Below are 27,537 nucleotides of genomic sequence, written 5' to 3'. Positions count from 1 at the left end.
TTATTTATTTTTAGACAGGATCTCACTCTGTCGCCTAGGCTGGAGTAAAATGGCATGAACACAGCTCACTGCAGCCTTGACATCTGGGCTAAAGCAATCCTCCCACCTTGGTTTCCCAAGTAGCTGGGACTACAGGCATGCGCCATCACGCCCGGCTAATTTTTTTTTTTTTAATAGAGATGAGGTCTCCTATGTTACCCAGGCTGGTGTCAAACTCCTGGCCTCAAGCAGTCTTCCTGCCTCAGCCTCCCAAAGTGCTGGGACTACAAGCGTGAGCCACCATGCCTGGCCTAGAAATGTCTTTTAATTCCCAGCCTCAACCCTTTGTTCATCCACTGTGGACCACCCCTTCCTGTCTGGTGGTATAGAGTATGGGCTTTAGTGGCTATAATTTTTTTCTTTTCACTCTTTATGAGAGTTTTCTTTCCTGGTACCCTAAAGCTATTCAAAGTATGGTCCCTGGGGCAGTAGCATTGGCATCATCTGGGAGCTAGTTAGAAATGCAAAATCTCAGATCCCACCCCAACCTACTGAACCAGAATCTGTATTTTAACAAGATCTCCAGATGACTGGTATGCATATGAAAATTTAAGAAATCCCTGTTGTAAATCACCTTTTGCTCAAGGGTCAGGGATTAGGAGACACTTTGTCAAGTTGTGGTTCTCCCCCCTGGCTTCAGTGGAATCACTTGGGGAACTGTGAAAAATACTGATGCCTGGGTTCCACCTCCAGAGATTCTAATTGGTCTGAAAGGTAAGGTCCAGGAATCAGGAGTTTTAGAAGTTCCCCAAGTGATTCTAATAGGCAGCCAAGGCTGAGAAGCACTGTTGTACATGATTCTTATAATTTGCCCTAGCTTCTTAGAACACAGGGTATATATAAGTTGATGTGGCCAGATGCAGTGGCTTATGCCTGTAATCCCAGCACTTTGGGAGGCCAAGGTAGGGGCATCACTCGAGCCCAGGAGTTTGAGACCAGCCTGGGCAACATAGTGAGACCTTGTCTCTACAAAAAAAAAAAAAAAATTAGCTGGGGGTGCCTGTAATCCTAGCTACTCAGGAGTCCAAGCCAGGAGAATCCCTTGAGCCCAACAGTTTGAAGCTGCAGTAAGCCATGTGCACCACTGCACTATCTATCTACCTATCTGTCTGTCTATCTAAGATGCCGTTTTAGACAGACAGACAGACAGGTAGGCAGATACATAGGCAAGGCTAATGACTAAAAAAAACTTTTACAATTACATTTATTGGGGAGAAGTATATGTACATTAAAAATTAGAAATATATATATCAAAATATTAAACCCAGTAATCTCTGGATTACAAGATTACAGTTATTTCTTTTTTGTCCTTTGTTTTTTTTTTTTTTAAGGGGCCATGCTCATCTTCTCTGTATCATTCCAATTTTAGTATATGTGCTGCTGAAGCAAGCACTGTCCTCTATTTTCCAAACTTTCTGTAACAGCCATTCCTTTGGTAAAGGAAATATATGTGTAAATATAATTCTTAATAACTGTGATCACATTATACATGTTTTGTAAACTGCTTTTTAATTAAAAAATATTCTTCCTGTTCACATATCAATACATTATGAACATTTTCTCATATCATTAAACATTATTAGATAGGCTTTTATATTGTTTAAAGTGAATCCTGACCCAGAATAACTGAATTTTTACCTTAATTTTATTTACATACTGATATGGGGTTTTTAAGAAATTGACTGTTTAGCCGGGTGCAATGGCTCACGCCTGTAACCCCAATACTTTGGGAGGCTGAGGCGGGCAGATCACCTGAGGTCAGGAGTTCAAGACTAGCCTGGCCAACATGGTGAAACCCTGTCTCTACTAAAAATACAACAATTAGCTTGGCGTGGTCGCAGGCTCCTATAATCCCACCTACTGGGGAGGCTGAGGCAGGAGAATTGCTTGAACCTGGGAGGCGGAGGTTGCAGTGAGCTGAGATCGTGCCTTTGCACTCCAGCCTGGGCAACAAGAGCAAAACTCATCTAAAGAAAAAAAAATTGTTTAATTCTTGAAACTTTTAGTGTTTGGAAATTGTCGTGGTTCACAGGAGGGCACATGTTTAAAAGGAGATGTCTGTTAGGAGGCTGAGGCGGGCAAGTTGCTTGAGCCCAGGAGTTCGAAACCAGCCTGGGCAACATGGCAAAACCCTGTCTCTACTAAATATATAAAAAATTAGCCAGGTGTGGTGGCACACACCTGTAGCCCCACGTACTCAGGAGGCTGAGGTGCGAGGATCACCTGAGCCCAGGAAGTTGAGGCTGCAGTGAGCTGTGATCATACCACTGCACTCCAGCCTGAGCAATGGGAGTGAGACCCTGTCTCAAAAAAAGAAAAGATATCTGGAAGTGAGGTTAGATTAGCCCTTTTCTAAGGCTTTTACAACAATAGTCAATTGAATACTATCTTTTTTTTTTTTTTTTTTTAGCACTTAAACCTAACACATAGAGCTTGACTTCACTTTCTCAAAAGATGCTTCACCACAGGGAATTCTTCATGATGTTTGGATTGCAACCTGTGGCTGGAGTTATATTTCTAAACTTTCTCTTTGAATCTTTGGTTTAGGGCCAGGTGTGGTGGCTCATGCCTATAATCTCAACACTTTGGGAGGCCAAGGTAGGTGGATCACTTGAGGCCAGGAGATAGAGATCAGCCTAGAACAACGGAGAGAGACCCTGTCTCTCAAAAAAAAAAAAAAAAGCCGGGTTTAGTAGTTTGCACCCATAGTCCTAGCTACTCAAGAAGCTGAGGTGGGAAGAATCGCTGGCACCCAGGAGTTCAAGGCTGCAGTGAGCTTCAGTTGTGCCATTGCACTCCAGCCTAGGCGACAGAGTGAGACCCTGTCTTTAATAAATAAATAAACAAACCATTGATTTGTTTGGAATTGTGCTTCAAGACAACCAATATCTCTTACAGTTTGAGTTTCCTCTGCATTAATATGTACATTATGATATGGAAAGCCGGAAAATCCTTAGAGCAACATCTTGAAAACTTCAATGGTATATGATGGCCAAGCTATGTTGTAATCAAAGTCAAGTATGTCTTCTTGCCCAAACCTTTGGGAATAAATACCACTCCAACAACTTCAACAAAAGAAATGGTCTGCCCCCAAAACTGTTCTGTTCTTGCCCCAGTCTGCTTGCATTATAGGGAAAGAGAGTAATTTTGCTAATGGTCTCTTTACAATGAAAAGAAAAGAGACATGTTCTTTAATTAGGGAACTTTTATAAAGATGCACAGTGGCTTATTCTGCAGGAGAAAAGCTCTGTCATCACATTTTTACCTCTTTTAACCATTTCTCTACCAGAATCTGTATATAAAAGTTTCAGAAGTGCACAGTTTTTATTTTCAGAGAAATAGGCTTTATATATATAATTTTTTTTTTTTTTTGAGATGGAGTTTTGCTCTTGTTGCCCAGGCTGGAGTGCAATGGCACGATCTCAAATCACTACAACCTCCGCCTCCCAGGTTCAAGTGGTTCTCCTGCCTCAGCCTCCTGAGTAGCTGGGATTACGGGCATGCGCCACCACACCCAGCTAATTTTGTATTTTTAGTAGAGACGGGGTTTCTCCATGTTGGTCAGGCTGGTCTGGAACTCCTGACCTCAGTTGATCCGCCCGCCTCAGCCTCCCAAAGTGCTGGGATTACAGGCGTGAGCCACCGTGCCCAGCCAACCTTTTTTTTAAAGAGAGATCTTGTGTGGTAGGAAAATAAATACTGGGCATCATGCCTGGCTAATTTTTGTATTTTCATAGAGACAGGGTTTCACCATGTTGACCAGGCTGATATTGAACTCCTGACCTCAAGTGATCCCACCCACCTCAGCCTCCCAAAGTGCTGGGATTACAGGCTTGGCGTGAATCACTTTCATAAGCAATCAGCTTCCCCAGAATTGGGAGCCTATGACTGAAATCAGAATTGTCATTGGTTTGAGTACTTTGGTGTTTATAGAAGTGCTTAAGACTTAGTTTTTCTGGGTCTTTTTACAAGTAAGTTGTTCTTTATTTCATTACGAAAAAAAGCACTGTAATTTTAAAAATTTATAGTAGAGATATCTTTGTCATTTCGGGCTGCTGTAACAAAGTGCCAAAGACTGGGTGGCTTATATACAATAGAAACGTTTCTCACAGCTCTGGAGGTTGGAAGTCTGAGATCAGGGTACCAGCATGTTCAGGTTTTGCTGAGAGCCTTCTTCCAGGTTGCAGACTACTGTTTTCTCATATCCTCATGTGGTTCAAAGAGAGGAGAAAGCTCTCTAGGGTCCCTTTTGTAGGACACTGATCCCATTCATGAAGATTCCACCCTCATGGCCTCATCACCTCCCAAAGCCCACCTCCTAATACCATCACATTGGGGGTTAGGATTTCAATGTATGAATTTGGAGGGGACATAAACATTTAGTTCATTGTGAGAAATAAGGGTAAAATTTAGTCTTTGGAAGAGAGGATAAGAAAGGTGATAGCAGAGCAAGAAGAAGATTATCCTTTTATCCTTACTCTCTAACCCTGGCCAGGGCACTTAGCCAGTCTACTTTATTACCTTTCTCTTAGTCTCATCACACAATGAGAAACTGCCATTCTTTGGAATAAGTTTTGCTGCATGGCATTAATGGCATTCTCATACAAAAAAAAGACAAAAGCAGGCTGGGCGTGGTGGCTCACACCTGTAATGCCAGCACTTTGGGAGGCTGAGGCAGGTGGATCATTTGAGGTCAGGAGTTCAAGACCAGCCTGGCCAACGTTGTGAAACCCTGTCTCTACTAAAAATACCAAAAAAAAAAAAAAAAAAAAATTAGCCAGGCATGGTGGCGGACGCCTGTAACCCCAGTTACTCAGGAGGCTGAGGCAGGAGAATCACTTGAACTTGGGAGGTGGAGGTTGCAGTGAGCTGAGATCGCACCACTGCACTCCAGCCTGGGTGACAGAGGGAGACTCCGTCTCAAAAAAAAAAAAAAAAGACAAAAGCCATTTTCTTCTCACAGCATTGGAAGTGAAGACTATTGAGATGATTTATTTTAGAGAGATTCTCTTGGGGTGATATGGCTGGCTTTACTCTGCAGTTGGTACATGGTACATCTGGGGCAATTGTAGCCAGCCTCTGATAACAATAATTGCTGTCTTTGTTACTCCCATTTTCCTCTGTCATGGTTACCTCCACAGGGATCCTCTAAGTTAGGGAAAGGTTTATTCCTCCCTCCTTTATCATCTTTGTCTGATGTGGTCCTATGGTCATCATAACACTTGATTGGGTCCCTGAAAGGCCACTCAACTCTTCTGATGTTGCTGATGTTTGAAGCCTTATGAGAAGCTTCAGACAAGAGTGTGCAAGCTGACCAGAGTGCATAGAGGTGCATATGTGCATAGTATATTCACTGTGCCTGGATGAGAATGGGTGTAGGAAGGAGTGTAAAACAGAAAGGGAAGCGAGAGAGATCTTTGAGCCACAATGTAAACTTTCAATACTAAGCTAAGAAGTTAGCACTTTTCTCTGAACAGTGAAAACCTATTGAAGGTTTTTGAAGAGGAGGTAATGATATGATCCAGTTTGTATTTTAGGACTGGCACTCTGGTCACAGTGTATTAGATTGTAAAAGCCAGACTAGAGGGGTTTTTTAAATTTTTTATTTGTTATTTAATTTATTTCCATGCAAAAGCTCATCTATGTGAAAGCTAGTGGCTTTTTGTATTTTTATTTTTTATTATTTATTTTTATTTATTTGTTTATTTATTTTTATTTATTTATTTATTTTTGAGACAGAGTCTTGCTCTGTCGCCCAGGCTGGAGTGCAGTGGCACGATCTCGGCTCACTGCAAGCTCCGCCTCCCAGGTTCACGCCATTCTCCCGCCTCAGCCTCCCGAGTAGCTGGGACTACAGGCGCGTGCCGCCACGCCCAGCTAATTTTTTTTTTTTTTTTTTTTTTTTTTTTTGTATTTTTTAGTACAGACGGGGTTTCACTGTGTTAGCCAGGATGGTCTCGATCTCCTGACCTCGTGATCCGCCCACTTCGACCTCCCAAAGTGCCGGGATTACAGGCGTGAGCCACCGCTCCCGGCCGAAACAGCATTTTTAACAAGGTCATGGAACCACCCTTTGAGAAACAATGGACCAGAGACTGGAGGAGAAAAATGAGTTGGGAGGCTGTTGGACCAGTAATATAAAAGAGAAGGCCGGGTGCAGTGGCTCACTCCTGTAATCCCAGCACTTTGGGAGGCCGAGGCGGGCGGATCACGAGGTCAGGATATTGAGACCATCCTGGCTAACACGGTGAAACCCTGTCTCTACTAAAAATACAAAAAAATTACCCGGGCGTGGTAGCGGGCACCTGTAGTCCCAGCTACTCGAGATGCTGAGGCAGGAGAATGGGTGAACCGGGAGGTGAAGCTTGTAGTGAGCTGAGATTGCGTCACTGCATTTCAGCCTGGGCGACAGAGTGAGACTCCGTCTCAAAAAAAAATAAACTCAAATCTCTCAAATATAATTTCTGCTCTGTATATATCTATCTAATATTTAATATATATTTAATACAAGTATAAAAGTAGAATTAGGCCTTATCTCTAAAACAGAAGTGGATGAGCAAAGAGATGAAGATTAATATATGAGCAGCACAAAAGATTGCAGCAGGTTTTCCAGGAATTACAAGGTTTTGAGTGAATAAAACTCAAGTCAAACATTAATTAATACAAATAAGCTTTCAGTTGTGTTTTCCTTTTTGAAGATTTTAGAGAAAGAATAAGATAATAATAAATGCTTTTATTAGAGAATTTGAAGTTGTTCATAAAAAGTCACTTCCGCAATTTGCCTCTTTTAATCCTAAAGAATTATGGTATAATAGTGTCCTACACTTGCTTATATCATGTTTTATAATCTCTAAACCATTTTTGTAGGCATTTCATATAATCCTGGAACAACTGTAAGGCCTTCATATTATCTGTTGTTTACAAATTAAATCTCAGGCAGGTTAAATGACTGATCTAAGATCACAGCTGCTACATGATAGAACTTGGACTCCACAGCAGGTGTTCTGCTCTAAACCAACTATATTTTCCCCTCTCTCAGCTTTTCCTTCTGACTATAAACTAACATACCCTGTGGTTTCTGTCTTCCCCCATAACTCAAATGAATTCCTGAGACTTACATGTAAGCATCTCAAATAAATATTTCTAAGCAGATTTCTTAGTGTTGAAATACTTTCATCTTGGGATAAAAATTTAGGTATCAGAGCACAGTCATTTGATTTAAAAAAGCTGGACTGATATAAATAAATGACTGAATAAAACAAATGGGGAGAAGAGATAAATCTCCAGTGTATAATTCCAAGTAATTCATACAGTTATTTATCCCTCAAGGAAGTAGAGCATAATTCACCACCCCTTAAGTTGTGCCGGATTTAGTAACTCCCTTCCAAAGGGGACAGTGTGGAAAGGAAAGGAAAAGAGTAATTTCACAATGGAAGAAACTGACAAAGACTACCCTCAACCAGGTGATGATGGTTAACATCAGCATCGATCAGTCATGTTGATAGCATGTATCCTTGATATTGATGTGATAAAAATGATACTATCTCTGTGGTCTTCCTCCCAAAAAACCCATAACTCCAGTCTAATCATAAGAAAAACATCAAATACCAGTTTATGGATATCCTACAAAATACCTGACCAGTTCTCCTCAAAACTGTCAAGGTCATCAAAAATAAGGACAGTCTGAGAATCTCTCACATCCAAGAGGAGCAATAACATCAATATTGGTTCATTAGTTGTGACAAATGTAAGATGTTAATAATAGAGTAAACTGGGTGTGCAATAAATGAGAACTCTACTATTTTGCAACTTTTCTATAAATCTGAAACTGTTCTTGGCTGGGCGCAGTGCTCACGCCTGTAATCCCAGGACTTTGGGAAGCCAAGGTGGGAGGATCACTTGAGACCAGCCTGGACAACATAGTGAGGCCCCATCTCTACAAAAAATGTTTTTAAAAAATTAGCCACACGAGATGGTAAGTGCCTATAGTCCAGCTACTCAGGAGGCTGAAGTGGGAGGATCAATTGAGCCTGGAAGCTCAAGGCTGCAATGAGCAGTGATTGCAACACTGCAATCCAGCCTGGGCAATGAAGCAGGACCCTGTCTCAAAAAAAAGAAAAAACTATTCTAAAATAAAGGTTTATTTAAAAAAAAAAAAAAAGACTAGAATAGAATAACACCTGATAAAACAATTAATTTCTTGGTGAATTGTTATGAATTGAAATGTTTTAGATTTTCCATCCCTAGACTGGTAATGAGGATTTGGGGTAATATCATTAGAGGATTATCTCAGTATCATTAAGAAGTGTCCAACTTGCATATGAACTATTTTGAAGGAGATGAGTAAATAAGTTATTTGGTTCTAACTAGAAGGAACCCATAAAATTATGAGAATAATGTCCATATATAAGGTAACCCTGAATATAATGCAGTCTGTCATCTTTCCAGTGAAAAAATATTTTTAAAAAGTGATGTGAGGCCAGGCATGGTGGCTCACTCCTGTAATTCCAGCACTTTGGAAGACCAAGGTGGGCAGATCACTTCAGCTCAGGAGTTGGAGACCAGCCTGGCCAACACAGTGAAACCCAGTCTATACTAAAAAAAAAAAAAAAAATCAGATGAGCGTGGTGGCACACACCTGTAATCCCAGCTACTTGGGAGGCTGAAGCAGTAGAATCTCTCAAACCCGGGAGGAGGTTGCAGTGAACTGAGATCACACTCCAGCCTGGGCGACAAAGCGAGTGAGTGAGACAGAGTGAGTGAGACTCTGTCTAAAAAAAAAAAAAAAAAAAAAAAAAAGTGATGTAGATGAAATAGACATATATTTTCACATATATAACTAAGACCATAAATTTTATCAAATAATATATGAATTTAAAGATATTGTACCCTTCTATACCACCTGTCATTTTAAATGAAACATATTGCCCAAATTTTTTAGATGCAACTTTGACATTAATACCTGGTACATAGTAGGTTGTATTAGTTTGTTTTAACACTGCTGATAAAGACACACCTGAAACTGGGGGGAAAAAAGGTTTAATTGGACTTACAGTTCCACATGGCTGGGGTGACCTCAGAATCATGGCGGGAGGCGAAAGGCTCTTACATGACAGCAGCAAGAGAAAATGAGGAAGAAGCAAAAGCGGAAACCCCTGATAATCCCATCAAATCTCGTGAGAGACTTATTCACTATCACAAGAATAGCACAAGAATGACCAGCCCCCATGATTCAATTACCTCCCCACTAAATCCCTCCCACAACACTTGCGAATTCTGGGAGATACAATTCAAGTTGAGATTTTGGTGGGGACATAGCCAAACCATATCATTCTGCCCCTGGCCTCTCCAAATCTCGTGTCCTCACACTTCAAAACCAATCATGCCTTTCCAACAATCCCCCAAAGTCTTAACTCATTTCAACATTAACCCAAAAGTCCACAGTCCAAAGTCTCATCTGAGGCCTGGCACAGTAGCTCACGCCTGTAATCCCAGCACTTTGAGAGGCCAAGGCAGCTGGATCACCTGAGGTCAGGAGTTCAAGACCAGCCTGCCCAATATGGCAAAACCCCATCTCTACTAAAAAATACGAAAAACTAGCCGGGCATGGTGGCAGGTGCCTGTAATCCCAGCTACTTGAGAGGCTGAGGCAGAAGAATCACTTGAACCTGGGAGGCAGAGATTGCAGTGAGCTGAGATCACACCACTGCACTCCAGCCTGAACAGAGTGAGACTCCATCTCAAAAAAAAATAAAACAGAGTGAGACTCCATCTCAAAAAAAAAAAAAGTCTCATCTGAGACTTTGCCTTGCCTTGGCAAGTCCCATCCGCCTATGAGCCTGTAAAATCAAAAGCAAACTAGTTACTTCCTAGATACAGTGGGGGTACAGGTATTGAGTAAATACAGCCATTTCAAATGGGAGAAATTGGCCAAAACAAAGGGGTTACAGGGCCCATGCAAGTCTGAAATCCAGCGGGGCAGTCAAATTTTAAGGCTCCAAAATGAGCTCCTTTGACTCCAGGTCTCACAAACAGGTCACGGTGATGCAAGAGGCGGGTTCTCATGGTCTTGGGCAGCTCCGCCCCTGTGGCTTTGCAGGGTACAGCCTCCCTCCTGCCTGCTTTCACCAGCTGGCGTTGAGTGTCTGTGGCTTTTCCGGGTGCACGGTGCAGGTTGGTGGATCTACCATTCTGGGGTCTGGAGGAGAGTGGACCTCTTTTTGCAGCTCCACTAGGCAGTGCCCCAGTAGGGACTCTGTGTGGGGGCTCCAACCCCACATTTCCCTTACTCACTGCCCTAGCTGAGGCGCTTTATGAGGGCCCTGCCTCTGTAGCAAACTTTTGTCTGGGCATCCAGGCATTTCTGTACATCTAAACTCCAGGCGGAGGTTCCCAAACCTCAATTCTTGACTTCTGTACACCCGCACGCTCAACACCACACGGAAGCTGCTAAGGCTTGGGGCCTCCACCCTCTGAAGCCGCAGCCTGAGCTGTACATTGGCCCCTTTTAGCCATGGCTGGAGCAGCTGGGACATGGCACCAAGTGGCTGCACACAGCATGGGGAATCTAGGCCCAGCCCATGAAACCACTTTTTCCTCCTGGGCCTCTGGGTCCTTGATGGGAGGGGCTGCAGGGAAATTCTCTGATGTGGCCTTGAGACAAATTCCCCGTGGTCTTGGGGATTAACATTAGGCTCCTTGCTACTTATGCAAATTTCTGCAGCTGGCTTGAATTTCTCCCCAGAAAATTGGTTTTTCTTTTCTATCACATAGGCTGCAAATTTTCCAAACTTTTATGCTCTGCTTTCCTTATAAAACTGAATGCCTTTAACAGCACCCCAGTTATCTCTTAAATGCTTTGCTGCTTAGAAATTTTTTCCACCAGATACCCTAAACCTCTCTCAAGTTCAAAGTTCTAGAAATCTCTAGGGCACGGGCAAAATGCCACCAGTATCTTTGCTAAAACATAACAAGAGTCACCTTTGCTCCAGTGCCCAACAAGTTCCTCATCTCCTTCTGAATTTTATTGTCTATATTGCTATCAGCATTTTGGGCAAAGCCATTTAACAAGTCTCTAGGTAGTTCCAAACTTTCCCACATTTTCCTGTCTTCTTCTGAGCCCTTCAAACTGTTCCAACCTCTGCCTGTTACCCAGTTTCAAAGTTGCTTCCACATTTTCAGGTATCTTTTCAGCAACACCCCAATCTACTGGTACCAATCTACTATATTAGTTTGTTTTCATGCTGCTAATAAAGACATACCCGAAACTGGGAACAAAAAAAAAGCTTTAATTGGACTTACAGTTCCACATGGCTGGGGAGGCCTCAGAATCATGGCAGAAGGTGAAAGCCTATTCTTACATGGCGGCAGCAAGAGAAAATGAGGAAGAAGCAATTGTGCATTCAGAACCCATTGTGGACTCAGTGTTCCCAGTAACCTCTCAGGGGAGGTGCCACTGACACCAGGACCTGAGGCTGTGAAGAATAAGGTCAAGAGTACTCAGGCTGCTTGGCGCAGGTGAGAAGAGGTATTAGTGTATTGGAGAAAGAGGTGAGAGGCTTTTGTGCCTAGGGCATAGTGATTGAGGGGCCTTGTAGACCATGGAAAGAACTCGATTTTTTTAAGTGCAGAGGAAAGCCAGGGATTGACATCTAATTTACAGTTTTAAAAGACCCTTTCCTTCTATGAAGAGAATGGAGAAGGAGGCAAGAATAGAAGCAAGGAAAACCAGTCAGAATGCTAGATGGGCAACAATAAAGAATTAATTGTCATTGATAATAATAATAGCTAACACATGGCTTACCAATGCCAAGGACTGTTCTAGCACATTTTATGAACCAGCTCATTTAAATGTGCTCTCCAGTTAGCACACTCTTTCTTCTTAAAAGTATCATAGGTCGGGTGTGGAGGCTCATGCCTGTAATCCCAGCACTCTGGGAGGATGAGGCAGGTGGATCACCTGAGGTCAGGAGTTCAAGACCACCCTGGCCAACATGGTGAAACCCTGTCTCTACTAAAAATACAAAAATTAGCCAGGTGTGCTGGCGCATGCCTGTAATCCCAGCTACTCAGGAGTCTAAGACAGGAGAATCGCTTGAACCCGGGAGGCGGAGGTTGCAGTGAGCCGAGATCGCACCACTGCATTCCGGCCTGGGCAACAAAGAGCGAAACTCCATCTCAAAAGAAAAAAAGTATCATCGTTTGGATGATAAATTACACGAAACTGTGAACCAGCCAATTAACATTTTCAGAGGAGTTTAACACTTGAAATACTTAGTCTTCCTCCTGTGCTCATCAATTTCAAACTGTCTTATGAAACTCACTAACCCAGACAGCTATACAATATTAAAGTAGGGAGAAAACTGTATGGGATCTTATCTCCAAATTTTCAGAAACTCTTCCTTTTTGTTGCCTTCTGTCCTGGCTCTGTCTCTTGGTTCTGAGTTGTATATGGGCCTTTCTGTGTTTTTTCTCAGTCTTGTTTTCCCCTTCACTCTGTCCCTGTGTCTCTCCTGTGTGTGTCCCCCATGTTTCTTTTCTCTTCTGCTTTTTGTCTTCCCCATTCCCTCTCACTCTCTATTCTCTTACCCTGATTTCTCTTTCTTCCTCCTTCAACTGGCCAGTGAGGTATGGGCATGTAGTGTGGATCCGTTTATTATATAAAAAATGATGTTGACTATTTCCATTTAAAACTAATCAAGTCTCTCAGAACCAGCGTACTCATTCCAAAATACTCCTAGATGATTGTTACAAACTAGTTTAACAGGGGTGTCCAATCTTTTGGCTTTCCTGGGCCACACTGGAAGAATTCTCTTGGAGCACATGTAAAATACACTAACGGGCCAGGCACCGTGGCTCACGCCTGTAATCCCAGCACTTTGGGAAACCGAGGCAGGTGGATTGCTTGAGGTCAGGAGTTTGAGACCAGCCTGGACAGCATAGTGAAACCCCGTCTGTACTAAAAATACAAAAAATTAGCCGGGCATGGGGGCAGGCACCTGTAATCCCAGCTACTCAGGATGCTGAGGCAGGAGAATCGCTTGAACCTGGGACGTGGAGGTTGCAGTGAGCCGAGATTGCACCACTGCACTCCAGCCTGGGCAACAGATAGAGACTCCGTCTCAAAAATAAAATAAAGTAAAGTAAAAATTAAAAAATAAAATACACTGACGATAGCTGATGAACTAAAAAATAAATAAGTTTTAAGAAAGTTTACAAATTTGTGTTGGGCCACATGGAGCCCAGAGGCCATGGGTTGGACAAGCTTGGTTAAATCATTTTATTATCCTGTTTCCTACTTTCACATCTCTCAAGGAAATTTACCTAGTACCCCATTCATCTAACTGATCTCTTCTGATCCCCAATCCTTCCCTTCCCATTCTACCACCCACCTCCTTCACTGCCTTCTATACCTCAAGTCTGCCCCCAGCTCCTGCACCAGACTGCATCTGAATCACACCAGGTCACAACTATTCTGTAAGACACAAGAGGATTTGTGTAACCTGTGTTGAGCCAAGTGTCACCCATTCTTCCATAATATTTATGGAATATTTACTTCCTTTTTTACCTTTCTAACGCTTAATACTTTGCAAACTATTGGTTTTGTTCTGAAGCTTATTTTTAAGATATTCTTATTTTACATATGAAAGTGCTTCTTTATGTTTGCCTGGTTCCAAATTAGAGGGTACCAGGGCCCAATCTCCTCTAAGCAGGAGGCTTCCCATAGGAAAGGAATGTTCCTTTGTGCTCATCCTTCGTATAAATCACCAGGGAGCTTTTAAATGAACAAAGACCTGGCTGACCCAGAGGGTAGAACTTATAAATAGTACTCCAGCCCCTCCTTTAAAGCCTGTCCACCTAATCCTCCTCTCAAGATTGGAAGTGACTTGACCTTTGAATCTTAAAACTCGAGCTCTTTTTCTCTAAAAGATCTGGTTAGCAATAAGCTGTTAAAACAAATATGTTTTTAGCCAGATGATGACCAATCATCAAAGCTTGCCTTTCATTTCTAGCATTTTTAGCCAAATGTTTCCTCTTTTTTTTTTTTTTTCTGGCTCCTCAGAAGTCAACTTGAAGTTTCCTCTTTTGAGGACCAGCTTTTCTCATTGTTATTATTTTAAGACATCTACCTTAATAACTTTTTTTTCTCCTTACTAATAGACTATTATGGATTTCCATTTTATAAAGTTGTTCCCAAATTGCTGCATTTCTACCATAAACTAAGGGCTTCCTTTTCACCCCTAAAATTACAGAACTTAGAGGCGCCTTCAATGGCCTCAATCCCAACATCCTTGGATGGAGCTCTCTTTGTATTTCTCTAATGCTGTATTGAGGATAAAATCTTACAAAACTTGTTAAGGATTAAAATGTGCAAGGATTATAAAATGAAGCACATGATATAGATACTGGTAGATAATTTTCCAGATTAGGGCACATGCAGGAAGTACATAGTTATTGAACTGGCCAAACATATAAATATATTTTATAGAATATATTTTTATGTGATTCCCAAAAAGATAAGCAATTAGGGCCGGGCATGGTGTCTCAACGCCTGTAATCCCAGCATTTTGGGAGGCCGAGGCAAGCAGATCACCTGAGGTTGGGAGTTCGAGACCAGCCTGACCAACATGGAGAAACCCCATCGCTACTAAAAATACAAAATTAGCCGGGCATGGTGGTGCATGCCTGTAATCCCAACTACTCAGGAGGCTGAGGCAGGAGAATCACTTGAACCCGGGAGGCGGAGTTTGTGGTGAGCCGAGATCGCACCATTCACTCCCATCTGGGCAACAAGAGCGAAACTCAGTCTCCAAAAAAAAAAAAAAGAAAGAAAGCAATTAAGTCCTTAACCTGATTATTTACAGAGAAAAGACATTCGTGTTGTGGAAATCAGCCATGTATTTTTAGCTACTTCTGTCCCTTGAAATAAGGGGAGCTTAAATTTACTATTCACTAAATACCAGATAGAAGACTAATTTAAAACATCTTTCTTTTTTATCATTTAATATATAGATTGAGGAGTAAGTCCTGGCCCCAGGCTTTGCTTTTCTGACCTCTGCCAGTCACAGTAGTGCTTTTTCTGGAAGTTCAGTCTGCTCCAGCTGCAGCTTTGTGCAGGGACCCTCCAGGACTTTTCTAATTTTGCTAGAATGCCTCACCTGCCTGTGAGCCTGGAACTGCAGAAGTCATTTTAGTTTTGTTTAGTCTTATTGTTTAATTTAAGAAAGTCTGATGTCCATGTTGCCGTAGTGGGTACATAGGACACTATCTGCTGTGAAAGAATGAAAAGCTTGTTCAGAGCAGGTCGAATGAGGACTATGTCTTCAGAAAACCTTGGGCTTAGCTGCCTGGGACAGTTTAGATCTGAGCTCAGAGGGGATTGATAGAGCAGTAGTATCTGTTGTTTTCCTTCTGCAGTTGGGAAGCTTTCGCTTAACATATAGAGACCCTGGGATGTGTGAGCATATTTATAGTAATTATAATTGTGAGACATGACCTAAGCAAGTATGTGAACTTGCTTTTGAATTTAGTTGTTTAAAAAAAAAAAAAGTGGAGCTTGAAAATATGAACCAGAGGAAGGCAGATCACACGGGTGGAGAGGAACGGCACTGTCTGGAGATGTATTGAGCATAGAAGGAGAGTTTGTTAGGAATTGCACACCCTGAAGGGAGAATGATACAACCAATGTGACCTGAAAGCGACGGTACATACATGCAGGGATGCCCACAAGCAGGTTGAGTGCACAGAAAGATAGACTCCTCATCACATTGCAGGCACTCTGCTGAATAACCCTTTGTTATATTTTGAGACTTTTCTTGTATAGCAGCAAAACCTAGACAGAATCTCTCCAGAGGGTAAAATGTAGTGTTATTACACACATGATGATTCCAGTCAGCTGTGTTGTTTAGGGTTCTCCACTGCAAGCTATTCAAACAATGGGAAAGGGTATCTGAGGCTTTTGGAACTGCCTGGGAGTTGAAGGACAGGGTCTGTAGCAAAGACCACACAGTAGGAAAGGGCAGGTTGGCATGCCCCTGCTGCCCCCACCCTGAAGAACTTCCAACTCCCTCGCAAGTCCTATAGCTTCAGGACCCCAGAACTGGGCAGCAAGTGTCCAAGGCTAGGCCTTCTTGTGCTCACCCCTAATTACACCAGGGCTGGGAGAAAAGGATCTGGCCTTTCTAGCTGCTGTAGTGCAGAGCGGTCACTGCCTTCCACAAGGTAGAGACTCTCTTCTTTGGGAAGAGAGTCTGATCACAAGATAGCAAAAAAAGAAAACCAAAAAAAGACACGTGTAAACTATATATTATACATATATTTATCTGCAGCTCAGTCTCTTTGCAAATATTAATGATCTTTTGCAGACTTAGCCTCTGTCCTTGCATAATATTAATTTTCTTTCCTTTAATGGTTTGTCAATTGTTTTTTAAAACAAAACAAAAAAAAACTTAGCACTCTCTTCTTAAATTTTGTCTTTATTTTTATTAAGTTGTATGTGTTCATCATTTAAACAATCACAGTCAGCCAGGCAAGGTGGCTCACACCTGTAATCCCAGCACTTTGGGAGGCCAAGGCGAGCGGATCACCTGAGGTCAGGAGTTTGAGACCAGCCTGAACAACATGGAGAAACCCCGTCTCTAGTTAAAAATACAAAAATTAGCCGGGCGTGGTGGTGCATGCCTGTAATCCCAGCTACTCAGGAGGCTGAGGCAGGAGAATTGCTTGAACCTGGGAGGTGGAGATTGCGGTGAGCCAAGATCACGCCATTGCACTCCAGCCTAGGCAACAAGAGCGAAACTCCATCTCAAAAAAAAAAACCAAAAAACACAGTCTATCTAGTTTCTGATGAAGAGCACCACTCCCTGTCCCCCTATTTTCTACTCCCCAGAGAAAACTATTTTCAATCCTTTTTAGTTTATTTATTTGGTATTCATCTTGGTATTTCTAAAAAGCAAATTGTGGCTATGTTGTAATGTTTCCATTTTAGCATTATTTATCCACTTTCCACTATGGAAAATGACAGTTTTGTTGTTTCTCAACATTTCGTGCCTGACTATCCGGATATACATACTCTTGTTCCCCCATCCTCCCAGGTAAATTATACTGGGTGTTAGCATGTGCTTTCGTTGTTATGACCATATCAGCACTACTTGCAATGAAGCCATGAGTTATACTATGACTACTTTTTTCTTCCAGTATTACCTTTAATTTTTCTTGATGTCAATACTTGGATTTTTGTCATTTGCTTAGATTTTCTGTGCTTCTCATGAATTTGACCCCAAAATCTCCCTCTAATTGTATAAATCTCCTTTCCATATAAACACACTAGGTATTCTATGAATTTCATCTTTTTAAAAGAAAATCTCTTCCTGAGCTTTGTGACCTGCTCTAGCCTGGACCCTGGACTAGTCACTCTCCAGACCTGTTAAAGAGCTGTTGTCTTGGGATCTTCCTTCACTGTCACTCAGGGGACTCCCTTCAGCTGTTTCTTGCTTGCTATATCCCATGTCATCCCCTTCCTTGGTTTTCTCTGTCATTTTGATGAAGCCATATTTTCCTTAGTTTCCTAAGAAAGCAAATATTTTTTAGTTTGTTTCAGGAATTGTTTCCCTGAAAGTTTTAAAGGCCCTGCTAAATTGTCTCCTATCCTCCAGGGTTCCTTTTGAATTTGACTTATTCTGATTTTTTTTTTCCTATTCTGATTTGACCCTTTGTATAATGACTTGTTTAACCTCTGGAAGCTTTTCACTTTTCTTTATCTTTGATATTCTGTAAATTCACTAATTATGTGACTTGGGCATTTGCTACACCCTTTTTTTTGAGACAGAGTTTCGCTCTTGTTGAGGCTGGAGTGCAATGGCGCAATCTCCCAGGTTCAAGTGATTCTCCTGCCTCAGCCTCCTGAGTAGCTGGGATTACAGGCAGGTACCACCATGTCTGGCTAATTTTGTATTTTCAGTAGAGATGAGGTTTCTCCATGTTGGTCAGGCTGGTCTTGAACTCCCAACTTCAGGTGATCCACCTGCCTCAGCCTCCCAAAGTGCTGGGATTACAGGTGAGCCACCGCTCCTGGCCTAGACACTTTCAATCTACGAAATTTTCTTGAATTAATTTATTGATGCCATCCTCCCCTCAGTTCTCTCTGTTCTACCTTTCTAGAACTTCTATTAGTTAGACACTAGAACTCTTGGACTATTCTTGGACTATAAGTTTTTGTACCTTTACTCTCTTTTTTTTTTTTTTTGAGACAGGGTCTCCCTCTGTCGCCCAGGCTGGAGTGCAGTCGCATGATCTCGGCTCACTGCAGCATTGATTTTGTGGGCTCAGGCAATCCTTTCACCTCAGCCTCCAGAGTAGCTGGGACCACAGGCATGCACCACCATGACGGGTTAATTTTGTATTTTTGTAGAGATAAGGTTTCACCATGTTTCCCAGGCTAATCTCAAACTCCTGAGCTCAAGGAATCCACCCGCCTCAGCCTCCCAAAGTGCTGGAATTACAGACGTGAGCCACCACACTCAGCCTGCTCTCCTGTTTTCTATCCTTGCCTTTTTCATTCTGAAAGCTTTCTTCAATTTTGTCTTTGCGTTGAGTTGTTTGGTTCTGCTATCAAAATATATGTGTTTCTAGAGTTCTTTTTTGTTCTCTGAATATTCTTTTTTAAATTGGTATTATTGACTCATTTAATGTATCAAACAATACAGAAACTAGAAAATATAAATACTTACGTTAGAAGGCATTTTCTGACAGAGAACATCAGTTAACCAGCTTCATAAGTTGTAACCTCAAACCAGAGAAATTCACCTAAAATATACAGAATTTTATTGTATTAATTTTTAGTGTCTGTAGAGGTTATGTCATATCTCTCTTTTTTTAATGCTCCTTTTTAAAACTTATGTCTTTATCTGTAAGCCTCTTTATTCCTCTGTTACTTTTTTCTTTTAGTTTGTTTTGGTCTGTCTTTCATAATAAATGCTTTCTTAAATTTCTGTTGATACTTGGCTATCTTCTCATATTTAAAAACAGGGCACTCAGAGGCTGAGGCAGACAGATCACTTGAGGTCAGGAGTTCGAGACCAGCCTGGCCAACATGGTGAAACCCCATCTCTATTAAAAATACAAAAATAAGCTGGGCTTGGTGACGTGCTCCTGTAATTCCAGCTATTCAGGAGGCTGAGGCACAAGAATTGCTTGAACCGAGGAGGTGAAGGTTGTAGTGAGCTGAGATTGTGCCACTGCATTCCAGCCTGTGTGACAGAGTGAGACTCTGTTTCAAAAAAAAACAGAGGGGGGCACTACAAAGCAATTTGAGAGTTCTGTGCTTGTGGGTGAAGTTTATGGACTGTGGCCTTCACTGTAGAGTGATCTTCATGAGTTGTTTCCTTGGGGTACATCTGATATTTGTTTCTTTAGGTATTTTATCTTGGTTGGTCAGATCCTGTTGGTAAATTTTAAATTTTGCACTATTTATTTTCTGTCCCTTTCTTGCAATCTCTAGGTGTGTGCAGTCTTAGGATTCTCATAGATAAAAGTAACTTCTCTAGGTTTCTGCTTCTTCCTTTAGATGTCTTTTTGACTCTCCTCACATTCTTATCTGCTTCCATGGCAATGAGCCATTTGACAGACTTTTTAAAAAGTAAACAAGAGTTGGTGGGAGTAAACATGAGACACCTAGAGTACAAAGTGGGAGTCACTTTCAGTGCCTTATTTTTCCTTAGTCATATTTGATCAGAAATTGGATGAACCTTCGGGATGCTGAGACAGGGAAGATACTCTGGCAAGGAACAGAAGACCTGTCTGTCCCTGGTGTGGAGCATGAAGGTACTTTCCAACCCTTTATCTACACAGGGCTGCGACCAATGCCAGACTAGCGCCTGAGCATAAGAGAGCTAAGTTAACACACACCTAATAGGCGGGGAGCCCCTGAAGACACAGCATGTCAATCCATGTGTTGTTGACAGTTTCAGTTACTTTTTTTTTTTTTTTGAGACACAGTCTTTCTCTATCACCCAGGCTGGATGGAGTGCAGTGGTGTGATCTTGGCTCACTGCAACCTCCGCTTCCCAGGTTCCAGTGATTCTCATGTCTCAGCCTCCCAAGTAGCTGGGATTACAGGCGTGTGCCACCACACCTGGCTAATTTTTGTATTTTGAGTAGAGACGGGGTTTCACCATGTTGGCCTTCCTGGTCTCAAACTCCGGACCTCAAGTGATCTGCCCACCTCAGCCTCCCAAAGTGCTGGGATTACAGGTGTGAGCCACCGTGCCCAGCCAGTTACTTTCTTAACATTTCTTTCTCTCACTTCCCAAAACCCATTTTGTGCTGATATTTTACCATTAGAACATACCCAAAGATAGAAACTAAGATCTCAACTTTTTTCTCCAAAAGAAAATTTGCATTTTTATCTTCCTGAAGTAAAGAAGAAGTAAGGGGTTAAAATCACCAGAACAGAGTAGAGAGAAGGTACCCATGCAGCCCCCTTCCTGATGAGAGTAGCTAGATGAGGCCCTTAGATGCACAAAACCTGATGTTCCTTGAAGATCTAATATCTTTCAGATACGGGTGACCAATTGGAGACCTCTGCTTTCAGCCACACAAAGTGTAGTGCACTTACCAAGGCATTATCCAAAATGTAATAAAGTGTTCTCTAAATCAGCTGTAAGAAGCTCCTGGAAATTTGAAGCATCATAGTCATGTGGTTTTCATTTAGAATGGCTTCAACATTTGTTTTTCTCTTACCAGCCCGTGTTCCCAAGAAAATCCTCAAGTGCAAGGCAGTGTCTCGAGAACTTAATTTTTCTTCGACAGAACAAATGGAAAAATTCCGCCTGGAACAAAAAGTTTACTTCAAAGGGCAATGCCTAGAAGGTATTCTGCTGCCTACATGCCTGAAATCAGGGCTTAGGGCGACCAGGACAAAAGGCAACAATACCCAGTGAACTAAAGCAGTGCTTTGATAACATTCCTTTTACAACTCAGTTTGTGGTAGGGTTCCTACACTCTGCAAGACTGTGAATCCCCAGTGAAAACAAACCAAAACAAAGCTAGCCACTACAAGGGGCTTTGAGGTCTCTGACACTGGGAGCGTGGATGGTGGTGCCTGGTTTAGGCACTGACGTTGTATTGTGATATGATCATGGAGGAAGCTGCTATGAGCAGGGCCTAGTACAGTGCTCTACATACAGTATCATACAGATTTGACTGGCAAGGCCACTCTGCATTGAATTCTCACCATGCAGTGTAAAGGACGCATAAGCCCCTTCAAGCTAATTCCAAGTGAATTTAGCTATGTATCTATGTATAGTTCACATCTAGCCTACCTCTAAGAAAATGCTGCTTATATTGTGTCCTGCTCGCTGGTCCTAGTCCTTTAGACCTCAAAGCATGAGAAGCAAGCCTTTGGTGTGGTTCAGAGGACAACCTGAGCAGGCTTCCCTGTCTTTTTTATGCCTCTGGTCTGAGAGGTTGCTGATAGCTTCCTTTGGTGGTTCTCAGGGTAGGAAGAGGCTCACTCTAGAGAGGGAGACAAAGAGCCCTTAAACTTTATACTGGGGCACCTGCTCACCCCGGCTTTTCCTTCTTCCTTCAGAATGGTTCTTCGAGTTTGGCTTTGTGATCCCTAACTCCACAAATACCTGGCAGTCCTTGATAGAGGCAGCACCCGAGTCCCAGATGATGCCAGCAAGCGTCTTAACGTGAGTGAGCAGGTCTCAGGAAATCATGAAGTGTGTCTAGAAACAGGCATTCCAGGCAGGTGGGACTCCTGGTGCCATTCAGTGGGCAGAGAGCTTGGTTGAGAAATAGAGTAAAAGAGTATCCAAGGGTATCTAGGTTTCCAGGTTCCTGACCTTTTTCATATGAAAAAGACAGTATGATAGAGTAGAAAGAACAAAAAATAAAAAAATAAAACTTTAGATTAAACCAGATTTAAATTCCTGATTCACCCTGACTACCTGTGTCATCTTGGGCACTAATATACTTTATCTCTCTGAGCCTTAGTCTTTCATCTCTGAACACAGAAATTAATTCTCTCTTACAGAGGTGTAGTGAAGATAAAATGTGATGACATGGACGGAGACTGGCATTTAATATATATACCGAATCTATGTTAATTTGCTCCCATTCCTGACTACCATACTTCCAGTATCTCTGTATTTTGTTTAGATCACCTTTAACAGAATCTGGCAAAGTCCCATTAATAACTCTGTTTTCGAGGATACTACTTGGTTACCGTTTTTTGGAGAATGGCTTACCATATTAATAGCTTTGGTTCCTGTTCAAAGAACAATTTGTTTGTGCTTTTTCCAAAAACACTGTCAATAACGTCCTACCTCCCATTGTCTGTGGGAAAGATGTTAGTCTCTCAAATGTTATAGTAATAGTACCTTCTAAAGAGTTAGTCCCAAATTAGCTGGGTATGATGGCACACACCTGTAGTCCCAGCTACTCAAGAAGCTGAGATAGGAGAATTGCTTGAACCTGGGAGGTGGAGGTTACAGTGAGCCAAGATCATGTCACTGCATTCCAGCCTGGGTAGCAGACCAAGACTCTATTTCAAAAAAAAAAGAGTTAGTCTCACAGATAATTGTGTAATATTGGATCATCTCTTTCAACAGTTCCTTTAGGAAAACCATATTGAATTTGTTAAAAATTGAGGTTATTTACTTTTAGGTTTTTTGTTTGTTTTGATTTTGGGTTTTGTTTATTTTATTTTTTTAAAAAACAGGGTCTTGCCATGTTGCCCAGGCTGGACTCCAACTCCTGGGCTCAAGTGATCTTCATGCCTCAGCCTCCTAAGTAGGTGAGACTACAAGCATGTGCCACCATGCCTGTCTCTACTTTTTAAGTTTTTTTTTTTTTTTGAGACAGAGTCTCGCCCTGTCACCCAGGCTGGAGTGCAGTGGCGCGATCTCAGTTCACTGCAAGCTCCACCTCCCAGGGTCAAGCAATTCTCCTGTCTCAGCCTCCCAAGTAGCTGGGATTACAGGCGTACACCACCACACCGGTTAATTTTTTTTTTGTATTTTTAGTAGAGACAGGGTTTCACCATATTGGTCAGGCTGGTCTCGATCTCCTAACCTCAGGTGATCCACCCGCCTCGACCTCCCAAAGTGCTGGGATTACAGGCGTGAGCCACCATGCCCAGCCCCTTTTTTTAAGTTTTTAATAGTTTTTTTTAACAGCCAGGTGTGGTGACACTTTCCTATAATCCTAGCTACTTGGGAAGCTGAGGTGGGAGGATTGCTTGAGTCCAAGAGTTTGAGACTAGCTTGGGCAACATAGCAAGACCCCATCTAAATTTTGTAAGAGACTGAGCGCGGTGGCTCACACCTGTAATCCCAGCACTTTGGGAAGCCAAGTCGGGTGGATCACGAGGTCAGGAAATCGAGACCATCCTGTCTAACACAGTGAAACCCCATCTCTACTAAAAATACAAAAAATTAGCTGGGCATGGTGGCACGCACTTGTAGTCCCAGCTACACGGGAGGCTGAGGTAGGAGAATCACTTGAATCCAGGTGCTGGAGGTTGCAGTGAGCCGAGATCGTGCCCCTGCACTCCAGCCTGGGCAACAGGGCGAGACTCCACCTCAAAAAACAAACAAACAAACAAACAAATTGTAATAGAATTTTTTAAAGTTTTAATAGTTTTAAAAGTAGATTTTTTTTTTTTTTTTTTTTGAGATGGAGTCTCGCTCTGTCGCCCAGGCTGGAATGCAGTGGCAAGATCTCAGCTCACTGCAAGCTCCACCTCCCAGGTTCCCATCTTTCTCCTGCCTCAGCCTCCCGAGTAGCTGGGACTACAGGCGCCCGCCACCACGCCCAGCTAATTTTTTGTATTTTTAGTAGAGATGGGGTTTCACCCTGTTAGCCAGGATGGCCTCAATCTCCTGACCTCAAGTGATCCGCCTGCCTCAGCCTCCCAAAGTGCTGGGATTACAGGCGTGAGCCACCGTGCCTGGCCTAAAAGTAGATTTTTAATTACAGTGGTAGCTATTTTTATATCCTATCAGCCAGTCAGATTCCAAGTACCTTATTTACCTGTTTTTTTGGGTTTTTGGTTTTTTTTTTGAGACAGAGTCTCACTCTGTCGCCCAGGCTGGAGTGCGATAGCATGATCCCAGCTCACTGCAACCTCCGCCTCCCAGGTTCACGCCATTCTCCTGCTTCAGCCTCCTGAGTAGCTGAAACTACAGGTGCCCGCCACCATGCCTGGCTATTTTTTTTTTTATATTTTTAGTAGAGACGGGGTTTCACCATGTTAGCCAGGATGGTCTCGATCTCCTTACCTCGTGATCTGCCCGCCTCAGCCTCCCAAAGTGCTGGGATTACAGGCGTGAGCCACCACACCCGGCCTATTTACCTGTTTTATAATTAATTACCAGCAGAAATGTATCTGCTGGTTATTAATTACCCTGGGAAAGTACAGAGTAGTTTAGGAAAGCAGGGGTTTTTTTTTTTAGATTTTATTAAACTTCATTTGACTTCTTCTTCACGAGGCCTGATATTTTGTTGCTGTTTTTTTTGAGACGGTCTCACTCTGTCTCAAACCTATCATAAGATGAAAATATCATAAGTCAAAAATGAATTTAATGTCCCCATAAATCCACTATAAAGTTGAAAGATCATAAGTTGATTCATCATAAGTAGGGAACCAACTATACTTAACTTTTTATTTTTTATTATTTTTTTTTTTTTTTGAGACAGAGTCTTGCTCTGTTGCCCAGGCTGGAGTGCAGTGGCGTGATCTCGGCTCACTGCAAGCTCCGCCTCCCGGGTTCCCACCATTCTCCTGCCTCAGCCTCCCGAGTAGCGGGGACTACAGGCGCCCGCCACCACGCCTGGCTAACTTTTTTGTATTTTTAGTAGAGACGGGGTTTCACCCTGTTTAGCCAGGATGGTCTCGATCTCCTGACCTTGTGATCCACCCACCTCGGCCTCCCAAAGTGCTGGGATTACAGGCGTGAGCCACTGCGCCCGGCTACTTAACTTTTTAGAACCCCCAAAAACAGTTGCCCTAAACTCAGCTCAAGTGTGATTTGGGAAGGCCATGGTCTCTCCCATTTTACAAATGGGAGCACTGAGATACCCAAGAAAAATGAAATTCTTCCTTCACACCTCACAATACAGATGCATCATTTAGTGTTCTGTAGTTTTAAGTCATAGAAACAGGCTCTGGCTAATACAAGAGTTGAAAGACTAAGGGGGAGAGCTGGGGCGGCTTGGAAGATGCAGATGGGCAGGAATCCCTGGATGGCTTCGTCAAGGAGAAGCTACAGGAAGGATCTTGCTCAAGGGAAAGAGTCTGATTGGCCTAAGTTACATCCTCTGTTCACCCTTTTGCCAGGTGAATGAGGGGCCACTCACTTGGCACATGGACTGGAGGAAGGGTGGTTCCCAAATGAAGAGCAAGGTGCTGTTACCGAAAGGCAGGAAAATAGATGTGGGCCAGGCCAAAGCCCACCTTTCGACTATAGTGAGTACTGTAGGGAAGGATACTGCCCCCGAGGTCTGCAGGCTTCTATGTGTAAACCAGCCAGAGGTGTCCATGAATACGGTATCAGAAAGTCAGTCGGATCTATAAGCACCCTGTGTGCAGAGCACTCTACTAAGGGCTTTAGAGTGTACCAAGGAGTGGAGACATGCTCTCACTTCTGATTTGTGAGCTTGACAGGGATGAATGTACCCACATAAGTTAAATGTCATGTTAGACTTGTAGCCCCATATAGACAAGGATTTTAATGTCCCCAAGCTAAGACTCTGGGTGGGTACATGTCCATTGGCCCAGGAATCCAGATGGAAACCACTTTGTGGAAATGAAATCTTGTGCCTAACATGCTCACTCTCTTTTGCCCTCTGTTTCTCTTCTTACTTACAGTGGGAACGTTATCATAGAAACAAAGTTTTTTGACGACGATCTTCTTGTAAGCACATCCAGAGTGAGACTTTTCTATGTTTGAAAGAAGAATGTGTGTGCATTTCAAGAATTTGGGTTTTTTGGAGGGAGGAGGAAGCTCTTTACTTTTTTCCTCCACACGTTTGATTTCTGACACATACACCCCTAATTCCCTCAACAGCAGAACCTACCTGCAGCCACCAGGGGACCAGCTCTGTGTAGGTAACCAGATGGCTTTTTCCCAATCTGCCATCTTCCAGCTGACCAGACTGAACTCCCAACCCCAGACCCGGGCAGGGGACAGGTCTCAAGTCCTTCCCAGCATACACACAGAGAACAAACACATACCACAAACCGGTAACTGTACCTGTCACCCTCCTTGTCTCCTCCTTGGGCCGTACAGGCTACACATCTACCTTTGGCCCCTGGTTTTGGAAAAATTCCGTGTTCCTGACCCATGTTTAGTTTTTTCCTACCATTTCTATTTCATACATTCTCATACATTTAACTTGTAAAATAGACTGTGATATTATTACATAATGTAATTAAAAATATGAATTAAAATATTCCTACAGTCTTTAGCATGGCACTGCTTTTATCTCTCCTTTTTCTGGAAAGTGAACCTGGCTGCATAAGGGAAAGAAACCAAATATAAGATCGCAACTGTATTTCACTCCAGGAATGGAACTGATAGATCTTGTTCCCTAGTGCCACAGTTAACTGCTTTCCAAAATTGTCCAACATACTTGAACCAAACCCATGACCTTAACATTTGTCTTTTAGACACAATCTTTAGTGGTTCTTTTCCACAACATACATGCACCCTTTGTTTGTTTATTATTGTTAATTTTTTCTGTTTGTTTATAGTATTCATTTGTTCAATAAGTTTCAAGAAAGGGCAGTTCTAAGTTGGTAGAGTAGGGACTCTTGTATTCCTAAGTGAGACTAGAAGCTACAAAATGAAAAGATCTGCATGAACCTAACTGGAGAATGATGGGAAGGCATCTGGGCTGGGAGGAGGCTGGGAGGCCTTTAAGACTGCCATCATTGGAAGCCAGCCTGGGAGAGAAGGGATTACAACTGGCAGTGCTTTCAGGTCCGACATAAGAGAGAACACCAAAAAGTGTTCTTACCTCTGAGCTACTAGTAGCCTTCAGTGTCTTTTTTTGTTGTTGTTTTGTTTTGAGACAGTCTCACTCTTGTTGCCCAGGCTGGAGTCCAATGGCGGGATCTCAGCTCACTGCAACCTCTGCCTCCTGGGTTCAAGCAATTATTCTGCCTCAGCCTCCCAAGTAGCCCGTCACCACGCCTGGCTAATTTTTTTGTAATTTTAGTAGAGACAGAGTTTCACCATGTTGGCCAGGCTGGTCTCGAACTCCTGACCTCAAGTGATCCGCCTGGCTCGGCCTCCCAAAGTGCTGGGATTACACGCATGAGCCACCGCTCCCAGCATGCCTTCACTGTCTTTTATAAAATACCAACAATTACATGTTTTCAAGTTACCAAAGCAGTAAGGTCTGAGGCCAGAGGACAGAACACACCAAAGGTATGGCTGTCTTTGGTGTGGCTCTTGCTCTCAGATTCCTCTTTTCCTTTTCTATTAC

The 27,537-nt window shown here is 42.6% G+C and overlaps 1 protein-coding gene and 1 non-coding gene across 3 annotated transcripts in view; one reads left to right on the top strand and one right to left on the bottom strand.

Moving 5' to 3' along the window:
- Positions 1 to 26,514, top strand: part of PDE6D (phosphodiesterase 6D) — a 48,533-nt gene extending 22,019 nt beyond the window's left edge. The window contains exons 2-5 of one of the 2 annotated variants that reach the window (XM_054477502.2): positions 19,772 to 19,860; positions 20,782 to 20,907; positions 21,629 to 21,734; positions 25,916 to 26,514. In XM_054477502.2, coding sequence (XP_054333477.1) covers positions 19,772 to 19,860; positions 20,782 to 20,907; positions 21,629 to 21,734; positions 25,916 to 25,997 — 403 coding nt within the window. In that variant the 3' untranslated portion in view covers positions 25,998 to 26,514. The remainder of the gene's footprint in view (positions 1 to 19,771; positions 19,861 to 20,781; positions 20,908 to 21,628; positions 21,735 to 25,915) is intronic. The other variant, XM_054477503.2, reaches the window with a different exon arrangement.
- On the bottom strand, positions 1,324 to 1,432 carry LOC129032219 (U6 spliceosomal RNA). The gene has a single exon (XR_008501242.1). It is a non-coding gene; the product is annotated as a U6 spliceosomal RNA (small nuclear RNA).
- Positions 26,515 to 27,537: the final 1,023 nt, after the last annotated feature.

Source organism: Pongo pygmaeus, chromosome 11 (genome assembly GCF_028885625.2).
Source record: "Pongo pygmaeus isolate AG05252 chromosome 11, NHGRI_mPonPyg2-v2.0_pri, whole genome shotgun sequence".
In the NCBI taxonomy this organism is placed as follows: Eukaryota; Metazoa; Chordata; class Mammalia; order Primates; family Hominidae; genus Pongo; species Pongo pygmaeus.
Note: the sequence above shows the minus strand (reverse complement) of the source record. Positions and strands in the feature narration are given on the sequence as shown.